Raw genomic sequence first — 15,211 nt, forward strand, 5'->3', positions numbered from 1 at the left:
CTGGAGGCAGAGCCACAGAAGGCAAATAGGGATTACGTTGCACGTTGACGCTAAGAGACAGGGAGGGGCAGTCTGGGCGGCTGTGTTGAGAAGGATTCTGGGGCTGATCTAGGCTCCCTGGGCATGTGTTGAGAGGTTAGGAATGGCTGCCGTGGGTCTGGGACAAGAGAAGTCAGCCCATGCCATGTCTCTACTTTCCTTCTCCCAGCTAGATGTTTGGCATGGCCAGCAAGTTCTGCAGGAAGTCAGAGCAGAGAGAGAGCCCGTTTTGGGTTGGAGTGGTTTGGGGAAGGCTTTCCAGAAGGCACTGGGGCAAGATGAAAATGATTAGGAGTAAGGGGAAAAAGGCATCTTTCTGAGGGTGTCAAACTGTGAAACTATGCTTAAGGCAGACGGCATCATGTTTCAGACGCTTTGACTCTCTCACCATTTTCCTATGAGGGTTTGCTACTTAATGAGGTCCTCAGTTTGGTCTGGAGCTACCTGATCACTGTAAGGCCTTTGGAGAAGCTGTAAAACGTTACCCCCTCTCCCTGGTGTTATCTGTAATAAATATTGCTCTGTATTTTCCTTTTAACTTAGAATCATGAGATGGCTCTTTATCTCGAACACCGACTCTCACTAATTAGTGGCAGCTTCCTGGGGCAGCACTGAAAAGCATTCTGAGGCCGTATGTAAGCTCAACGGGGAAAGTGTGCTGCAGTCGATTAGCAATGTCTGCTGAGGCCAGGGAATGGGGAGTGGAGCATGCCAAGTCTTTACCACCACTTCACCAGACAATTAACTACTGTCTGGAAGGGGGAAGGTGTGGTGTGGAAGACAGATGCTCTCCAGAGAGGGGGATCCTACCTCTGGCTCTTCTGATCCCTGGCTGTGGAGGCTTCAGACCTGTTTTTTGTCTATAGAGAGAAGGGGCTGGGATTGAGGGGCTCTGAGGATCTTCCCTCCATTAACTCCCCACAAGACCGCTCAGGCACTGACCACATATGCAAAGTCAGACGCAGTGGAGGCTGGCTGCATATGAGGGGATCTAGGGTCTGTCTGATTACGGAGGCCCAGGCTGCTGTGATCTACAGGCCACACCCCCAGAGGCACATACTTCCTCCGTAAGAGCCCCCCGGTCTTTCAGACGCTGCTTTGATCTCTCCCCTGAATTCTCCTCTGGAAAAAAACCAGTAAAAGGCCCCTGCACATACCCTCTAAATGTAAGACATTCCTGTTACAGTGGTTGGTATTGTTATTTTTATGGAGGAGGGAGTCTGCCCAGGGTTCTTCAACTTTTTAGCCTAGAGGTTTCAACCCTCCCTTGACCCCCAGGAAATTCCTGAAGGTGGAAAACACCCTTCCCACCCAAAGGACTGGATCATAGAGAGCAGGATGGAAGGACAGTGACATCAGTCTTCTTATCTGTAAAATGGGGCAATGAGAGCGTCAGTCCCTCAAGGAGGTTGTGGGGATTGAAAGAGGTAACGCTCACAGCAGCGGCTGCTGTATGGACCCTATAAACGTGAGACGTTCTCATCAGGGGTGCCATTACTCTCACTGTTGGGGGAGGGGAGTCTGCCTGGCCCCCCCCCCCCCCCCGGCCGGTGCCCACCTGGAAGCTGGCTGCTGACACCATAGATCCTACAACTTGGATCTAGCTATCTGAACTCGGGTCCCTCCTGCTTCCCAGCACACCCTCTGCCCAGCCCCTGGTGACATCCGATTTCCTCCGTTTGGGACATTCCAGTTTCTTTCTTCACAGCAAGCAAATCAAGTAACAGGCAGCTGGAGCGCTCATTAAGGGTCCCAGCCCAGAAGAGAGGCACCGATGGGGGAAGAGTTGGGGCCTGAGGACTGGAAGCCACACTGCCAGCTCCCCATGAGCTGGCTCCCCACCCCCATCCTCCTCTCCCCGCTCTGACCCTCCCCTCCCCCACGGCCAGGCCCCTCAGATCCAGGCCTTCTTCTAGCATCTGCCTCTGGCCTGCCTCATTCCAGGCCCCTCTCCCACTGGGTCCCCTCAGCCTGGCCTTCCCTGCTGGCCCTCTCTTCCACCCGCCTTCCAGATCCCCACACCCAGCATACCGCTTTCCCCCCCTGGGCGGGGGGCGGGGGTTGCGGTGCCCCTGGGTTCGTGCCTCCAGGCCACCGCACAGGCTGTGTGCTTCACCGGACGGCCCTGTCCAGTGCCCTTCTTCCGTCTTCCAGGGAGTGGCCAGGCCCACCTGCTGCAGGACGGACTGTCTGCCCCAGCTTCCGGGGAGCACTCGTACAGTCCTGGGCACGGCCTTTGGTGGGGGCACCTTCTAGTGCATCCTCCCACCTGCCATCTCCTGAAAATCTCACAGCAACCCCAAGAGGGAGGCAGAGACTGGGCGTTACAGAGGAGGAGCCTGAGGTTTAGGGGGTGGCATGGCTTGCCAAAGGCCACATGGCTGGGGGCAAAGCCCAGCTGGAATCCCGGGGTGGGGCCCCTCCACTCACGGGGTGCCTGTGTGCCCTTTACAGAAGGAGCCCTCCACATGTCCACGTCGCAGAATCACTCTGCTAACAAAGCCACTGCCCGGGCTCTCCTCTGCCTTTTCTTCCCTCTGGGGGATCTGATGGTCCCCGCTTCTCCCTTCCCCGCCTCACCCCTGCCTCACCTTTGCCCTCTGCTCAGCCCTGGGAGAGCACACCTAGGAAAGGGACTCCTAGGGAGGAGGGAGGCCTCAAGTTGCTCCCGGACACCTTTGCTGGCCCACAAGTGGCTTTGCTCCTAGTGCAGTGCTGTCCCACGGAACTTTCTGTGAGGATATACATATTCTGTGTCTACGGCGTCCAACAACTGGCAACCACTAGCCTCGGGTGTCTCTTGAGCCTACTTGAAATGTGGCTAGTGTGACTGATCAACTTAATTTTAGATTTATTTAATTTTAATTAATGAAGTATAATGGGTCTCACGTAACTGCAGTGGACAGTGGAGCCCTTGGAGTGTCCCTTCATGAACCTCTGGACCGAAGGCCCCACCCAGGGCATGCCTCCTAGGGCCACTCCCCATGGACAAGGCCACCTGCCGCCTCCACCCATAGGACGGGCCCCTCCCTCTGGCTCCGGTGCCCTCTGCTGTTGACCTCACTTCCCACCGGCTTCACTCACTCCTCTCTGTCCCTACCTGCAGCCCAGTCCGGGCCCCAGCCCCCTCTGGCCTGTGCTAGCCGCTTGTTTGGCCTTCCTCTCTGCCCTACTCTCCGCCCCATTCTAGGAACATACCTGCCCTTCTATGGCTCCCCATTGCCCTCACATAGATCTAACGGTCTCTGAGGCACCTGCTGACCCAGGCTACCCGTCTCTCTCCAGTCAGATCTTCCACCATTCAGCTCCCCAAGGCAAACCGCACCCCCGCCCCCCACTCTTCCAACCTTCAGAAGCTGTTCTCTTTGCCCCTTGGAACAGGCCCCTCCACTCATCCCTTTTGCCTGGAAGTCTCCTATTCACCCTTTAAGGCTTCACTTGAAAATCACTTTCCCAGGAAGCCACTGCCGTCAGGTACGTTGCATGTTGATACATTCCCCAGACCTCCTCTGCCTCTATTATCGTAGCATGTTTCACATGACATGGTCACCGCCCGTTGTCTTTTTTTGTGTCCTATTTGTCTGTAAGTTTAGGAAGGCAGATGTGTGACACCCCCCCGCCCCCCCCAATGCCTGATCCACACCAGCTCTCAGAAACATTTGCCAAGTGAATGAATGAAAATGGTCAAAGGAAGGTGGCAGGACAGAGTGAAGAACCAGGGAAGTGGGGTCAGGAACTTAGGTTCTAGTTCTGGGTCTCATCATATGACTCGGGGTAACCTACTGCCCCTCTGTGGTCCCTAGTTTCCCCATCTGTAAAACGGGGGGTCAATTCAGATGCTCTAGCAGATGAGAGGTCTCAGAAGTCAGTAGGGACACAGGAAGCTACGGGTTGCAGAGGAGGAATCAGCACGTCAGATAACGTTGTCAGTCCCAAGGCCTGGAGAGCGAGAGACTTGACATGGTTAAGTCTCAAGCAGAGGAAGCAAGGATCTGGGGCATGCCCTGGCCAGCAGGAGGGGCCAGGAAGAGGAAAGGATAGAGAGAGGCTTTGAGAGGGGCTCCCAGAGCCAGATGCTTGTCCCTCTGCTGTCAAGGACCCTGAGATACCTGGCGGGAGCCCTGACTGCCCGAACACGATCTCCACCACCCAGCCAGTCCCACGTGCACTGTCAACCAGCTGGCAAAGGCTGCCTGCCTGTTGAGCCCAGACACTTCCCAGGGGACTGTGGGTGGCCATCCCCTGGGTCCTGGCAGGGCATGGGAACGAGCTGCCGGCAGCGGTCAAGGGTGTGCCTCTAGTCTCAGTAAGCTTGCCCTGGGACCACCCTCTCTTCTCTGGCCCTGTGGCCTCCCTCTCGGTGTCCACCCTGGAGAGGTGCGTGGCAAATTATCAGCCTTTGCCTGGCAATGGAACCTGAGAGAGGCCTGGCTGTAGGGAACTCGTACATTGTGCCAGAATGGTCCCAGGGCCCACCACGGTTAGAACTGGGCTCGAATGCTCACCACGACCACAACCATGTTCGAGCTCAGAGGAGTGAGGGTATTTGCCCCAGGCTGCACAGCTTTTAAGTAGCAGAGTGAGGATAAAAACCACCTCCCTGCTCTTTACTGCTCCTACTAAGTAAGAGGCCCCCTCCGAGTTCTTCCTCAGGGGAACTTTCCAGGCTGTTCCAGGACCTCTTCCCAGGCCACTGCTGCCCTTACCTGTGGGTCCTCCCCTTCATTTGGGCCCTGGATCCCTTGTGCTGTCCAGACCCTTATAAGTCACCAAGACTCACACTCTCACTGCCCAGCTTTTCCTCTGGTGGCACCAATGAGACTGTATGTCCCTCCTTCCTGGGTGAGTTCTTTTCATGTACTCCTAAGATTGCCATGGCCAAGAAACACTAGTGGCTTTTAATCCACTTAGGTTCAAGGACATTTCGGAAGTGGAGAAAGCTCAGCATCCTTTCCCCAGAAAAACACGCAAACACGAAACGGTGGGGACCATCCCAGGGGACCAGGGATAAGAAACAAGAGAGTATGGGCTTACTGGGTCCCAAAGACAGTAGTACCAGGGCGACCCACACCTGGGCCCTAACAACGTGGGGCAATGGGCCGTGATCGGGACACCACTCCCTGCCAGGACTGCCCCTTCTGTCCCCCTCAGCCCCTGGGATGACTCACTCCCTCACACCCTCTTCCCAGCTGAACGTGGCAATAAAAGTCAGGCAGCGCTGATCCTCGAGGGATGGATGGGGAGGGCCGCGGGGGCCCAGCAAGCCCTGGTCGGGGCCACCGGGCACATATCCCGCCGCGTGGGCGCTGGGAGGCTCTCACACCGCCCTGGCGGGCTGCCTGGAGGGAGAAGCAGGGCCTGGCAGCTTCCGCGCGCCTCCGCGCGCCATGCCCCGCTCCACCTGCCCAGCGCGCCCAGGCGCTCTCTGCGCGGGACGCTGGGGGCGCCTGCCGGCGGCGGGAGCGGAAGGGTCCCACGCAAGCAGCCGGGGTCCTTCGGGTCCTCCGAGTCCACCGCAGGGCAACGTCCGTCCCCGCCCCCGCCCCCCCCCCCCCCCCCCCCAGCAGACGGCTCCTGCGAGGCCCGGGCGCACCGCGCCGCTTGGAGAGCAAGAGCCCGCGGGCACCGGCTGGTCGAAAGTTTGGAGGCTGCGCGAGGGGGCGCCGCGGGCAGGGATAAAAGCCAGTAACAAAGAGCACAGACCTCATCCAGCAGTTGGTTGACTCGTCCCAAAATAGCCGTCTCCATTTGCTGCTCCCCACGCTCCGATTCCAGGCGCAGCACCCGGGCCTGCAGCTCCGCGGTCCGAAAGTGGGCGAGCAGGCTGAGCGCCAGCGAACACAGGGCCAGCGCCAGCAGCCCGCACGACCCCGGGCTCGGCAGCCGCGCGCAGCGCTCCGCCGGCGCCACCGCCAGCGCCACCGTCGCGGGCGCGCTTAGCTCCCCGGGGCCGCGGGCACCGGCGGCTGCCGCTTTGCGGGGGCGCTCGGCTACCATCCCCTTGCGTCTTGAGAACCAATAAATAAATAAATAGAATAAATAAAGGCGAGAGCCGCTGCCCAGAGGCGCGATCCAAGCTGCGGGCAAGGGGGGAAAAATGTCCCTTTCCTTTGCTCCCGGCAAAGACGATGGAAAAATTAGCGGCAGGAGGGGGAGAGCCGAGAGAACACAACCAGCTGCCGCTGGCAGTACAGCGGTAGTAGACCCAGGTGAGAAGAGAGTTACTTCGAAGAACGTTCCAAGTCCAGGAAAGTTAGGGGAATCCGGCCGGCTCTCCTTCTCTCCGCCCCGTTTCCCCCTTCAAGTATCTGCGGAGTCCCGGAGTTGGTTCCGCGCTGTCGGTCCTTCTTGGTGTCTCGCGTCTCCCGGGCGAGCCGGCTTCAGTCCCGGCGCGAAGGGGCGCACACCGAGGGCCCCATGGGCAGAGGTGGGTCGTGGCCGCCGCCGAGAAGCGTTGGGGCCGATTCCGGCGCCTCTGTAATTTGACACACTGGCTGCGGCTGAACGGATCGGATGAGCAATCCGTGCTACTTCCCAAACTAATCTCTCCCACCCCCTCCCTCCTCCTCCTCCTCCTCCTCCCCTCTTCTCCTCCACCTCCTGCGGGGCCGACGGCTTGGATTTATTTATTTATGCAAACTCGCCCGGGGTGGGGGGCGTGGTGTGCTGGGCCCGCTGCCCCAACCCGCGGGCCCGGGAGCCCCTCTCCCGCGCTCCCTGTCCCCTTTGAAGTGACACTCGGGGTTATTTATAGGCAGGAAGGGGGTGTGGAGTGGAGCGGGGGCTCTACTTCGCTCCCTTTCTCCGGATTCACACCGAGGGCCCTCTGCCTTCCACCGAAGTGGAGGGGCCAGGCATCTCTCTGCTTTCGGACAAGTTGGCAAAGACAGCCTTTGGGATCTTCCAAAGAACCTGGCTGAGTTATGGTCAGGCACCTAGATGGATCTCTATATCCTGAGCAGGAAGCTCTAAATCTTTTCTGCCACCATTGTCTCCCCCCCCCACGTGTCCCGGTGTCTCATTCCCTCCCCGCTCACCCCAAACCAGTTCCACCTTGGGCCCTGTACCTCCCGAGTCCTGCAGCTCTGCGGAGCCTTTGGTTGGGCTCATTCCGCCTAGCACATCTTTAACATCTTTACTCCGGGGTGAAAAGTCAGCCCTCCAGAGGGCAGAGGAATTGGCCTCCTTTTCTCTCTTTCGGGACCAAGATGTAACAAGGTACAGTAGAATCAAACTGAGCAGAAAGGCTTAATTCCAAGCAAGGTACCTGAGAGTCAGGTCCCGATCCCTCCCCTTCCTGCCTGTCATTGATGTGAGACCCATTCCATCCCACCGCTGTCGGAGGAGCCTGCCCCAATTCGCCCAGCCATCAAAGGTGAACTATTCTCAAGGGCACGCGCAGACTCTCTCCCTGCAAGAGTCCTTCTCTGGAGCTCACCCGCTCCCTCCTGCTGTCATTTCCTAGGCTCCTGTAGAGAAACACTGGTGGCCTGAGGGCAGTTTGTAGTTTCCTCTCCTGTCATTTCCCCACCTTCAGTAACATTTGTATCCCAAGAGATCTTATCTCCCTGCCACCTCTTGACATTCTTGCAAATGAGGTGGTGGGATTGAGCTCTTGGAGAAAGCCTACTTCCCAGGAACAGGGGGCAGGGGACAAAAAGGCCGGCCTTTGAAATGTGAAATGCGGGTTGGGGTGACAAGAGTGTTGTGATTCCATTTTATAAAAGCAGGGTGTACAACTTGACAAGGTATATACTGACTTGGTGGGGCCTGATGTATAATAGAGTGACAAGGCACACCTAAGGGTGTAGCACATTTAAGAGAGTAACATAGTAACACAGCGCTCATATGTAATAAACGCTTTAGCATTGCAGGCTTGGTCAGTCAGCCCCATGGGGGACTACAGGGATACCAAATTATGCTTGGGAGAGTGCTGTTGGCCAGGGGTTCCAGGTCAGTGCAAGCTCTAGCATTTCCCTGAGGTGGAACGCCGGGTAAGGCCGCCTGTGTTCCCCCCAGGGGAGATGGGTGCCTCCCCCCAGCCACTCAAGACGATCCCTGAGAGAACCCATGGGTGTTGGAGACCACCAGGGGGCGCCAGAGAATTTCTGCACTGAGATGCCTGCCAGAGATTCTGGGACTTGGATTCTCTACCTCCACCCCCGACCGGCCCCCCAGGCTATTGGGAATGGAGGGACAGCACAGGGGGCTAGTTTCATTCCTTCCTTGTTCCGCGAGCTGATCTTTCCCCTTTGCGGACTTTAGGAGCCCTCAGGAATGCTCAGCCGGTGAGACCGTTGACTTGGAGCTGGAAACAAGGAGGAGGTGCAGTGCTAGCCTGACCCTGGCATAGCAAACCGCATGTCTGAACCTCAGGGGCTTCCAGGGGACTCTGGAGTCAGAGAAACCTGGGTATAAATCACAGCTGTGTCAGGCTTGGGCAGCTTAACGAGGTAATGCAGGAAAAGCGCTCAGCAAAGTGCTCGGGCACAGAGCAGGCCCTTAAAAATGGCATCTGCTTCTTCTTTGGGATTCATAGTTGCTGGTGCCAGCTAAGATACAGCTGCTGCTGGGCTCCCCATTGTGAAACAGAAAGAAATTTCAATCCCAAGGGAAAGCAGATGAGTCAGACTCCATTTCCCCATCACTGAAAGCTGGGGGTAGCAGCTTGTAGGAGGCAGGCCTCAGTCTGAGTGGGGGGGGGGGTCCTATCCCCCAACGTCCCTTCCCTTCTCTGTATACCGTCTGGGGAATTCTCCCTCCCAGCGAAGCATTGCTTACCATAGACACAAGGTAACTGGGCTTATCCCGAACACTCTTTCTGCAGAAGTGGGGGCTGGGAGCTACGGACACGGGGAAGAAAAGACCCTACTTTTCAGGAGCTCAGAATCCAGCAGGGAAGATTGGATATGTTCGAAAACAGCTGCCACGTAAGGCAGAACAGTGAAACATCCCCCAAACAGTGCACGGGCCACAAGAAAGTGCTGTGGGGGTTCCCGGGAAGAAGGGCAGGGATCCTGTGGCTCAGGGAGAATTTCTTGTTTGTAGTAAGAAGTGGCTTTCAGCATTAACCCAAAGAGTTTGACTTTGCTCTGTGGCCATGCTTCTACCCCTAGAGGAAACAGATATTCTGGATACCAGGATGGAAAGCTAAGGAAAAGTGCCCCTATGCACATGGGCTGTACTGTTTCCAAAGTGTTTTCTGTGTTTTTCTGCTTCCACGTATTTGCTCCTGCTGGAGCCTTTTCCAGAAAGTCCATCCTTTGCTTACGGGCTCTGGGCACCTTAAAATCCTATTGTTCTCTCCAAACCCAATTTTAGGGTGCAAACCCCACTTCTCCGCTTCTCAACCTCCCACTTCCTGAAAGCCTTACCGTCCCGGCAAGTGAGACCCCACTGCCTCGTCTACTCCTGTCTCTCCAGCCTGATTTTTGGTCCTTCTTGAAGAGTCCTCTACTTCTCCCCGTGTCAAAAATGGTGGTTACAACTCCTCAGGAGTCACAGAGTCGCTGCTGAGCTGTGCCACCCGCTTCAGAACCACCCATAGAGGCCACAGGAGTGCGGACACCTGTTGTTTTATCTCTTGAGCCTACTCTCACTTCTCCCCATGACTGTGGCTCAGGTTCCCTTGGGGGACCCCCCTACTCTCAGTCCATGTGGCTCTGATGGGATTGACCCCATGCCTAGCTCCTATCTTCTTTTTTTAAAATTTTTTTAATGTTTATTTATTTTTGACAGAGCGAGAGAGAGACAGAGCACAAGTAGAGGAGGGGCAGAGAGAAAGGGAGACACAGAATCCGAAGCAGGCTCCAGGTTCTGAGCTGTCAGCACAAAGCCCGACGCAGGGCTCAAACCCACAAGCCGTGAGATCATGACCTGAGCCTAAATCGGTCGTTCAACCGACTGAGCCACCCAGACGCCCCTTGGCTCTTATCCTCTAAAGTTGGGAAGGGACAGCTATTTCTCCACAGCGGGCTTTCTAAGAGAGCACCAACCAGGGCTATAGGAGGCATCTTGCCACAGTTCATTAAGATCTTGCCTGAAAATGAAACGAGTAGAGAGGCAGGCAGAGATGCAGAGAGACTGAGTCCTGAAGATATTTAAACTCTTGGATCAAACTGGGCCTGAAACTCATCCGGGCCTGCACTCTTCTTTTAAAAAAATTTTACGTTTATTCATTTTTGAAAGACAGAGAGAGACAGAGCACAAGCAGGGGTGGGGCGGAGAGAGAGGGGGACACAGAATCCGAAGCAGGCTCCAGGCTCCAAGCTGTCCGCACAGAGCCCGAGGCGGGGCTCGAACTCAGGAACTGCGAGATCATGACCTGAGCCGAAGTCGGATGCTCAACCGACTGAGCCACCCAGGGGCCCCAAGGCCTACACTTTTCAATTACAGGAGTCATATTTGCTTAAGCTAGTGTGAATTGGGTTTCTTCTCCGAGCCCAGAGTCACAGATGGGGGCTCCCTTACAGAGCCAGAAGCTCTTTGTGGTCGTGGAAGGGGCACAGGAATCCCAGGCTCCCATCCTGTTTATAGAAGTTCCCTGGCAGATTGGGATGTGCGTGCAAGGTAGAAAGTCCCTGTGCTGAGCACTCCTCCTGGGGGATCGTGCCCCTCCTGAGCTCCGGTTTCTGTCTCTCAGATGATGATTCTCCGGTGCAGACCCACAGCCTGTGCCTAGCACTCCTCACGCACCTCCAGCTGCCTCCTGCCAGCTCCCTTAGGAGCTCCCTTCCCCGCCACCTCATGTCACGCGGAGCATCCCCTGTTCTGCCTTCCTTCCGTTCCTCTGGCACGGCCTTGGCATCATCCTGTGGCTCCGGCTGGATGTGTGCCTTTGCCCTCGTCCTTACTTCCTCCATCCAGTTGGGACCAACCCCTGTGGATTCTACCTCCTTAGTTTCTTTCAGATCTGCTCCTCCCTTCGGATCCCTTTGCTTCCACTGCCTGTCCCATGCCTAGCATACACCAACTCAACTTTCCCCCCGTAGTAACCACAACTGGGAAACCTAACCCAAGGAAGCCTGGCCCAGGACCTGCCAGAACATTCCCCCATGCACAGCTTTTTCGCACTTCCTGGTCCTCATTTCGCCCTCAGGTTTTATGATCCCTGCCAGGCCGGCACTCCTCCCAGCTCTGCTTCTGATGCCTGCATGTGGTAAGCAACAAGATAGAAGGGGCCTGGGCCCCTGGTGGCTCTGTGGGATTGAGTTGCCAGACAAGCCCAGACTTTCATGTGAGGGAGAAGTCACCTGTCTCAGCTGAGCCACAGACTAATTATTCTGGTCTGTCTTGTGTAGCCTAAACCACACCCCATGACCTGTGTCAATCCTCTCCCCGAGGGTGTGTGTTGCTAGAGAGCAGGCGTGGACCATGTTTATTTCTGTATGCTCAGCACTCGGCACAGCGAAAATGCCCCCAGAAATGGTATTTGAATGAATGAATGAGCGAATGAATGGATGGATGGATGAACTCCCAATTCCCACTCTCGCCCAGCTATGTTGCTTCACCTGTGCACCTATCTCCTCTTATGCAAGATTTAGAGGTTGATGGGCAACGAGGGGAAAGGAGAACTAGAAGGGATAAAGGCCTTCCCCGCTCTGAAATTCACCCATTCGGCAAATATTTGTGGAGCGCTTTCTAGTGCCAGGCCCCAAGCTAGTGTTGGAGACACCTCTGTGCACATGGAAGGCTCGTGGTGGAGGTGCACGGGGACAGTGCTACGATGAGGTCACGGGGGGTGCTTGGGGAGGCAGAAGGGAGTCCCTACTAGGCTTGGCGGGGGGGGGGGGATGGGGCCTGAAGGATGAGCGGAGTCAGTCAGATAATGGGGTGTGGGGAGGGCTTGCCGCACAGAGGCATCTGCCTGTGCAAAATCCCGGAGGTAAGAGGGAGCATGGTGCTTTCGGGAAATTGTAAATGGCTCACCGGGCCTGAAATACAAAGTGCAAAGGAGAGAGAGGGCTTAGGGTGAAGAGTGGGTGGTGGCAGGGCAAGGTAAACGTGTGGGTTTTGTCCTGAGGGCAGAGGGGAGCCACTGAGGGGCTGTTGCGAGCCGCTGACCTGCCCTGTGGAGGCCGCTTCCCAAAGAGCATGACCTGAGCTCAGGCTCCGGGGAAAGAGGGTGAGCGAGGCAGTTCTCTTGGGCTCCAGCTGTCAATTCTGACTTTGTACAAGCTTTGAACGAAACGCTCGGCCCGGTTAGAGTACAGTAGCATGCGGCGTCTCCGGGGAGAGCGCTCTGAGGTTTGGGGGCCAGCCGGAGGCCCCCCTGCCTGGGGCTGCCGATCAGACATTTGGAAATGCCTTTTCCCGCGTCCCCACTTCCTTCCCACGCAGCCACGCCAATCAGTTCACTGGCTGTGGCTGCAGAGCAGAGGCTGGGGGTCAAGGGGCAGGGGCTGCAGATGTGCGGGGGAGGGCCGGCCTGCCCAGGGGGCCCCCGGGAGCCTTGTTAACTTCGGCCAAAACAAACTCTCTCATTAAGTAGAGAGCGAAGCCAGGTGCGGAGGCTGCGCTGATGAAATCGCCGGGGGCCCCCTCGCGCCGACCCAGGGGCTTGGAGGAGCTTGGGGGCATGCGGCTTCGGGCCACGAACGACCACGTGCACGTACGTGGGGCTGTGACCCTCCCCCGCCCCAGCGGCCGTCTGTCTAGGCTCCCGCTGCGTGTACGCGCCTTTATCTGCTCTTGTGTTTCGGCGCGTGTGACGCATGCTCATTTCTGCGCACGCGCGCGAGAAGGCACACACAGGGGAGGGCGCGTGCTCTGGCTGCCCCGGGCTGCCCCAGAGGGCGGCTGGACTGTCTCCAAGCCACTCGGTGTGTGTGTGTGTGTGTGTGTGTGTGTGTGTGTGTGTGTGCACGCACGCGCGCAACTGTGCACGTGCTGACCTCTGCGCTTGCATTTGGCTTTGGTCCAGATGTGTATACAGAAACACGTGTGTGCTGAGTGGTGCCCCCCCCCCCCCATCGTGTCTCAGAGCGATGAGGGCAGTAACCGAGGGCGGTGTTGCAGTCATCTATAGCTGCGTGACAAAGCTCCCCAAAACGTAGTGCCTTCAGCAGGATGATTTACTCTTTCTCACATTTCTGTAAGTTGATAGGGTTCAGCAGAGTGGTTCTTCTGTTCTATGTGGCTGTGGCTGCACTGTGGTAGCTTGGCACAGGCTCGGCTGGGGGTGTAACATCCAGATGGCTTCTCATTCTCCAGGGGCCACTCTAGGTGGCTTCTTATCCTTCCACGGTCCATCCCGAGCCTCTTTACAGCGTGATGGCTGTCGTCCGAAGGGAGAGTTCCGATAGGACATAAGTCCCGGTGGGCGAGGACTTACGAAGCCTCTGCTGGTATGACACTTGCTAATGTCCAACACTTGGCCAAAACGAGTCACATGGCCAAGGCTGGTTCCGTGTGGGAGGGAACTACCCGCGAACCTGATTCCGGGATGTGTGCTCCTTTGGGAGCCACAGATGTAACTGCCTCCCCCAGTCTGGGAAGAATGCCTGGTAAGACAGGTCTATGAGTTCATCTGACCCTAAGACATAAGATTTGGGGAATATCGTGTTAGCAAAGGCCATGCCCAACTGTGTACCCTAAGTGCCTAGACCCTTCCCAGACCAGCAGCTGGAGACCCCAAATAGCCCGCATCCCTCGGGTCTCGGGTGGTGCAAGGATAACTCAGCAGACATCTCCTCTCTGGTCTCGTTCCGTCACTGGGCCCACACAGCTCTGGAACCTGTTTTCTGCTCGCTCGGAGGCTGTTCTGAATGGTTTCAGGGGCTGGCTCCGCTGTTTCCCGGCAGTGTGACTTGTGACCTCTCTGCACCCAGTTTTTAAATCTGAAATACGGCGAGAAAAATTCCTGTGTCCTAGGGCCATTGTGAGGATTGGCTGCATGGGGCCTGCTAAGTGCCACGTCAGCACCCAGGACAAGACCATCATCGCCACCATAATAACTGCAGAGATTGGAGGTATACAACAGAGACCCAAGCAGAGTTTACACCTCTCCTCTAACCCTGTGTTCCTGCAGCTGAGGGGAGGGACGGGGTAGGTCATTGACCCATCCGTCAGTCCACGCCTATGATTGAGCTCCTGGTGGAAGCAAAACCCAGAGTCGGTGCTCACAGAATCTGCAATCCCCTGGGGCCTCTGTAGGGACCTGTGTGCAGTGCCAGGGAGCATGAGCTGAAGGCCAAAAATACAGGCAGGTGAGTGACCTGGGACTTGGAGAAGAGGAGATGGATGGAGACTTGGAGTTGGGATGAAGATTCAGGAAGGCTCCCTGGAGGAGGTGAGTCTCGAGCAGGATCCTGGAACGTGGCACGATCCAGATTTAGAAAAAAGTGGGGGAGGGCCGAGAGAATAGAGCAGAAGTTCCAAACTTTTGTGCTTGATTCTTGCTAGGGGGGCATTATGTGATTACCTGGCCCCCAGCAGCCCCAACCATCCATCTCTTCAATCCCTTTCTTCTCAGGTGCCATGGGCAGGGCATGTTTGGCCTACATACCAACACCCGCATTTCTGCACCATTGGCAGACATCATTAATCAACTACAGAACACCACTACACACACACACGAATGCACACGCTACTTCGGCTTCTCAAAGCAGGAAGCTTATTATCAATCAGTGGAGGTTAGTGCTTGGGGTGAAACCGTTTTGCTAACTCAGGTCAAGTTGAAATAAAGCACCATCTTTGAAGCCTCGAAAGCTCTCCATGTGCAAACTGTGTGCCTTTCAGTGTCTTCACCTCTGGATCTCAGCCTCCTGTCAGGGGCAGGGGAATATTAATTCCTACTCAGAGGAACCTGGGAGCCTCCAATGAGACCATGTGTGTGAGGCTCTAATACAGCACAAAATCCAGAAGAAATGATGATGACGCTGCAGGCAGATGTCGGAAACCATGAACAAATGTATCCATCCGAGTCCCATTTGTAGCGTTTCGGAGGAAGGACAATCCATTGAGGAGTGGGAGTGGGGTGCAGACCCCCTGAGCTGTCAGCTGTGGACACACAGCTCAGAGTCTGGGGCTCAGAATCTGGGCCCCTGCGCAGGGACAGAGGAAGGGCATCACAAGCGTGTGCTCAGAGGAGCATCCTGGGATTTGCGCTGTCCCTGATGGGGGGAAGAGATGTCAGAAAGGCAGGCGACTGCGGGTTAAGAGACAGATGTTT

The 15,211-nt window shown here is 56.4% G+C and overlaps 1 protein-coding gene across 1 annotated transcript in view; it reads right to left on the reverse strand.

Moving 5' to 3' along the window:
* The window catches only part of COL13A1 (collagen type XIII alpha 1 chain), a 147,210-nt gene extending 140,739 nt beyond the window's left edge, over positions 1-6,471 (reverse strand). Inside the window, exon 1 of the mRNA XM_030335305.1 lies at positions 5,743-6,471. Coding sequence (XP_030191165.1) covers positions 5,743-6,036 — 294 coding nt within the window. The 5' untranslated portion in view covers positions 6,037-6,471. The remainder of the gene's footprint in view (positions 1-5,742) is intronic.
* Between the last annotated feature and the right edge of the window lie 8,740 nt (positions 6,472-15,211).

This window comes from Lynx canadensis, chromosome D2, assembly GCF_007474595.2.
Source record: "Lynx canadensis isolate LIC74 chromosome D2, mLynCan4.pri.v2, whole genome shotgun sequence".
NCBI lineage: Eukaryota > Metazoa > Chordata > Mammalia > Carnivora > Felidae > Lynx > Lynx canadensis.